Source organism: Nylanderia fulva, unplaced genomic scaffold (genome assembly GCF_048542155.1).
Source record: "Nylanderia fulva isolate GAGA-0341 unplaced genomic scaffold, ASM4854215v1 Scaffold1250, whole genome shotgun sequence".
NCBI lineage: Eukaryota > Metazoa > Arthropoda > Insecta > Hymenoptera > Formicidae > Nylanderia > Nylanderia fulva.
In genome coordinates, this window is record NW_028189465.1 from 1 (window position 1) to 6,266 (window position 6,266).

The 6,266-nt window shown below is 31.0% G+C and overlaps 1 protein-coding gene across 1 annotated transcript; it reads left to right on the top strand.

The window, feature by feature from the left end:
- The first annotated feature begins 2,423 nt into the window (after positions 1-2,423).
- LOC146724580 (zinc finger protein 862-like) lies at positions 2,424-3,543 on the top strand. The gene is given in 2 exon segments (XM_085479621.1): positions 2,424-2,570; positions 2,572-3,543. Coding segments are annotated over 2 exon segments (1,119 nt in total).
- The last annotated feature ends 2,723 nt before the right edge of the window (positions 3,544-6,266 follow it).

The following is a 6,266-nucleotide window of genomic DNA, read 5'->3' on the forward strand; positions in this document are numbered from 1 at the left end:
CCTATCTCCTCCATCATCCTCCTTAACTCCTCCTTTTCTATCCCCCCTACCTCTCTATTCAGCCTTTCTGTCTTTTTGCTCCTTCTTAGGCTTCTTTCCTCTTCCTCCTTATCCTCCTCTCCCCCTTCTTCTCTTTTCCTTTTCAAAAAATCCTCTATACATCCCATACTGCTCCTCCTCTCCTTCCCTAACTCATCTACTCTTCTCGGCCTCCCTGCCTTCTTTTTTATTTCTTCCTTATCTCCCTTCTTTCCCCCTTCCTCTAACATCCTATCTCTATTGGTCTCTATCCTCCTATCTCTAATATTCTCTTCATTAATCATTTTTCTATCTGTAATATTCTCTTCATTAATCATTTTTCTCTTATTGCTTTCTTTCTTCGATTCACCTACTCTATGCTCCAACTCGCTCCAATTCGCTAGTAATTTCCTAGTGAATTCCCTAGTGAATTCCCTATCTTTTTACTCTACTGCACCTACTCCCTACACCTACTCTCTTTCTTCCACGTGTCTACGTGTCCACGTGTCTCACCTTTTCCTACTTTCTACTTTCTAACTCCTTACCCCTTTATCTTCTCCTATCCTTTCAATCTCTCCTCCTCTTTTTTCTACACCCTCTCACCTCTTATCTCCTATTCACCTCACCCCTTTTCTCACTCTTTCCTCACAAATATCTGCCACGCTTTCACACACCTGTCACTCACTCTCTTACCGGAACCGGAAGCCAAAAGTTAAATATTAAAATACAAAGTTAAATGTTAAAAAATACAAAGTTAGTTAAATATTAAAATATAGAATTAAAACTATTCTTCGCTGTCGACCAATAGATGTGCAAGACGATTGGTCTGAGATGCCAAGTTATGTGACATTTAATCATGCTGCGGATATATTACTCGAATTAAATCAATGTCAGATAAAATTAAAAAATCTTTCAACTTACATTATCGTTTTAACAAGTCCTTCTTCCCGATCTTTCAAGTGTGTGTTGCGAAGTCTGAATAACAAATGTCAAAGTAGAGAGCGTGATGTATTTATTTATTACCAATGTTTTTTCTAAACTATGATTCAGCAATTTTTTTAAGTATGTCAAAATAACTACTGTCTAACAATTCGGTGTCTTTATTTAAATTAATTTCATTTTTCTGTTCTTTAATGTGGATCATTTCAGATATTAGCCTTTTATGGTAATTCTTTTCATGATCTATAATTTTAGTGTTGTCCCAGTCAAATGTATGTTGTTCGTTTAGAATGTGTTCCGTGACAACCGAATGTTTAGCAGAGTCTAATTTAATATTATTTTTATGTTCTTTAAGTCTCGTTCCTAACTGTCTTTTTGTCTGTCCGACATATGTGGCGTCACAATCGTTGCAATTCAATCTATAAATAACATTAGAATTCGTGGGGTAATTATTTCTGTCCTTTTGAACTTTTATGAAGTCATTCAATTTTTTAATGCAACGATATCCCACCACTACGTCAGGTCTTCTTATTGCTGAAGCAACTTTCTCAGATATTGATTCTATATATGGTATGACAAAATATTTAATGTTAATATTAGTATTATTAGTATCTGTTATATTGTTGTTATTAGACTTGTTAAATTTCTTAGTTGAGAGATTTTTCAATCTGCGTTTTATTTCTGTAAAAATTAGATCAAGAGGATAACCGTTGGATAGCAAAATGTTAATAGCTTTCTCTATGTTTTTTTTATGAAATTGCGGATGTGATAGTAATATAGCTCTATCTACCAAGTTATAAATTGTTCCTATTTTATGACAAATCGGATGATTTGAAAAAAATGAAAGTAATCTACCTGAGAATGTCTTTTTGTGATACCAATCTAAATAAATTTTATTATCTATTACTTTGATCATTATGTCTAAAAAGCTTATACAACGATTATCCTCTTTTTCTAATGTAAATTGTAGTCTATCGTTATAATTGTTGAATTCGTTCAAAACATATGTAATATTGTCAGCGGAAAGTGCATAAAATAATGTCGTCTACATAACGGAAATAAAAAGTCAGTTCGCAATTTAAATTACTAATTACCAATGTTTCCAAGTCCTGCATGACTATATTGGCAATGATCGGAGAAAGTGGGGAACCCATAGGAGTCCCATAAATTTGTTTGTAAGTTATGTTATTAAAAGTGATAAATGTAAAAGTTAATATAAATTTTATCATACTTATGAATTCATTTTTGGGAATCTTTGTGTGTGACTCAGTGTTGTGAGACGGGCCCGGTTTTCTCGCGCATGCGCGGCCATGTTGTCTGTTAGGCTAGTATTAACAGACACGTATCTAGATGACTGTCTGCAGAGGATATGGGCGCGAATTGGCGCGAAAGCTTTGGCCCAACAGAGGAATACAACGCGAAAGCCCAACGGAAGAAGATTGAATATCAGTAAGTAAATGTAAATTATGGATTGTAATAATAACAGTAGTAGTAGTAGTAGTAATAGTAGCAGTAATATTGGTAAAGGAGTTATCAAGAAACGTAGACTTAGAAATTTTCAAAATTCTTGGTTAGATGAAAATAATTTTAAAGGATGGTTAACTCCTCATCCTGATAAAGATTCAGAATAAAGCGCTTTGTACTGCATGTAATAAGGCCATTAGATGTTGCAAAACAAATTTAACTGCACACTCACAGACGGCAAAACATATAAGAAATATAAATTTGTCTAATTTTGAAGCCACCGTTAGTGTTAATAGTAATTTATCACATAAAGATAGAGTTAAACGCGCCGAAATAAAATTATCTGCCTTTTTTGCTGAACATAACGTAGCTTTTTATTGCGCGGATCATTTAACTCCTTTATTAAAAGATATTTGCATAGAGCCCAAAGTCGTGCAAGATCTTTCACTTGCTCGAAATAAGTGTGCAAATATTGTTAAAAATGTTATAGCAAAACGCGAAGTCGAGACAATTATTCAATATTTGCAAACATGTAAATTTTCAATTTTGATCGATGAAAGTACGGATATATCAGATACTAAAGTAATGTGTTTACTCGTAAAATATGTTTCGCCTTTAAATAAAAAAGTCACGACTCAATTATTAGAATTGTTAGTTTTAGATGCAACGGATTGTTCCGCGAGTAAAATTTTTGAAAGATTTACAAATTTTTTAAAAGAAAAAGAAATTCCGATTAAAAATATTGTTGGCTTAGCGTGCGATAATGCATCCGTTATGATTGGATGCAATAATTCTTTTATGTCTCGTCTTAAAGTAGAAGTACCGCAATTAGTAACGTTAAATTGTATTTGCCACTCATCCGCGATTATAGCTAGTAAAGCGTGTGAAAATTTACCGAATTCTTGCGAAAATTTAATTAGAGGAGTTGCCACTTATATTTCGGGCAGTGCGAAGAGATGTGCAGTTTTGGGCGAATTTCAAAATTTTTTTGAAGTACAAAAAAGTAAAATTTTAAAATTATCGGAAACAAGGTGGCTTTGTTTACATAAATGCGTTGTTAGACTTCTCGATAATTGGGAAAGTTTTAAAAAGTTATTTTCTTTTAGCATCAGTAGAAGATAAATTAAAATCTGCCGAAGTAATTTTAGAATCTTTAAACGATGATTTTATTAAAGCATATTTACTATTTTTAAAATATTCGTTAAATTTTTTAATAATTTTAATGCATTATTTCAATCGCGTGATATATTAATACATAAATTATATGAAAGTAGTCGGGAGTTAATTTCAAAAATTGCTCAAAATTTTGTTACATTTGATATTTTAAAAGATATTAATAATTTAGATTTAGATAATAAAATCATATTCAAAATTTAGAAAATATATATGTAGGGCCCGAATGTGAGAGTTTTTTGGATACATTGTCTTTGGAATGTTCGCAACAAATTAAAATGAAATGTTTGGATTTTTACATTACTGCAGTTCGAAAAATGCTTAAACGTTTGCCTTTTAAAGATACACTTTTTCAACAGTTAACTTTTTTAGATCCAAAAATTGCTTTGTATTATAAAGGTAGATTAAAAATTAAAGATTTAACTTTTATCGCGAAACGAATATTGAATGATATTGACATAACTGATTTAGCTTTTGAATGGAGAATTTTGCCATCAAGTTTTAGTGAAGACCGGAAAAAAGAATTAGCTTGCTTAGAAATAGATGAAATGTGGCAAAATATTTTTAAATCTACAAATTTCGATGGGGAAAAGATGTTTCCAAATTTAGAATCATTAGTTAACGTAGTTCTTTCTTTTCCCCACTCAAATGCTGAGGCCGAACGAATTTTTTCTATTGTAACCGATGTAAAAAATAAAAAAAGAAATCGTTTAAGTAATGAGTCACTTTCTTCTATTTGTGTAGTTCGGTCCAGTTTTCAAGCAAAAAATATTAATTGTATAAATTTTCAACCTGACTCAAGGCATCTTGAACTGCATAATGCTCAAAATTTGTACGGAGAAAAAGGCACATCTGATGGTGCTTAATTATGCTTGTTTTTTAATTTATAATTTTTTTTTGCTTTTTTATTTTTAATTTTTAATTTTGCTTTTTCATTTTTAATTTTTTTGCAACATCTAGCCAAGATTTATTAATGCATGCTACATACATGTATCTTATATGTGTATATTAATTTTATTTATTTTTCAGATTTACTTCTTGCCAAAGATGCGAAGTGCAATATTTTTATTTTTAAATAGATGTATATATTAATTTTATTTATTTTCCAGATTTTCTTCTTGCCAAAGATAGTGCAATATTTTTATTTTTTAATTATTTTTAGTTTTATTATTTAATAAATTTAAGATATTTTTGAAAATGTAGGATGTTTTCCTTGGAGTGGTGTTTTGTTTTACGAAATTCCTCTGGATTTTGCGATTGCGGTATTAACGATAGATGGGATACATTGGAATAAATACTAAAATACCGAAAAACGAATTTTGGGGGGTAAAAAATTATATTGACTTCTACATTTTTTACTTTGATGACATAATTAAAAACAGACTTTGGGACCCCTATGGGGTCCCCTTTTATCAAATTTTTCCCCAGCCCCTGGTTATGCAAGATTTTGAGGATACAGTTTAAAAAGCTTGAATTTGGAAGTTTGTTTTATTTTCGTTATGTGGATGACATAAAGTGGCCCCCCTTAGACTAATTGATCGATTGTGAATATTTTAACAATATCATGAAAGACTTAAATTCGGGGTCGAACAAGAGGTTAACCTAGCTTTTCTTTAGATTTACATTTAAAATTAAAACAAAATATATATAGACGGTACAAAAAGAAACCTTCTCAGGAAGGACTTTATCATTTTTTAAACCACCCAATCCCCCAAAAAATTGGAAAAAAATTTTTAAACCTTGTAGACAATGTTTTTGCTATCACATCCACATTTTTTAATAAAAATTTGGAGTTAATTTTTAATTACTCAAAGCAATGGTTACCCCTTGATCGATTTTTAAAAAAATTAATCATGGGATAGAAAAACATATCTAAGGGGGAGCTTATGAGAGACGGGGCCAACAAAAAGAAAAAAAAGTTAAGAAATGCTCGGTTAATAAAAAATTCTTTGTCATTCCGTATATAGATGGGATCTCAGAAATGATTGTTTCCTCGGTGAAAAAATAAAAATTGTATGGTAGGGTATAGATGTCTCAACAAATTGGATAATATTATTAAAGCGCAGAAAGATAAAACTAAACATCCATGCAATTCGAATGTGGTTTATAAGATCAGTTGCAATAATTGTAATGCATCTTATGTAGGCCAAACAAAGAGGCAATTGCAGACGCGAATAAAAGAACATAAAAATAATATTAGGTTGGACTCAACGAAACATTCAGTAATTTCTGAACACATAATAAATGAACATCATACTTTTAATTGGGACAATGTTAAGATCATGGACAACGAAAATAATTATTATAAAAGACTCATTTCTGAGATGCTACATATCAAGGAACAAAAAAATGGACTAAATTTAAACAAAGATACTGAGTTACTTAGCGAGTCGTATTTTGATATTTTGGATATATTAGCGAACAAGAAATAATAATAGGACAAATAGGACATTAACGAGTAAAACATAGATATTAGATCATATATAAACACGCACGCTCTCCGATCAAGTAGAGTTTAAAATGAGCTGTCTTTCTGTATTGTTGGTTTGTTATGTGTCATCCTTAATAACTGTTAATAAGTAGCAAAATTGTCAAGAAGAACGATGATAGGTAAGCATACTACCAATTGTAGGGGATACATATTATAATTTGGACATACGTTGATCGGTAAT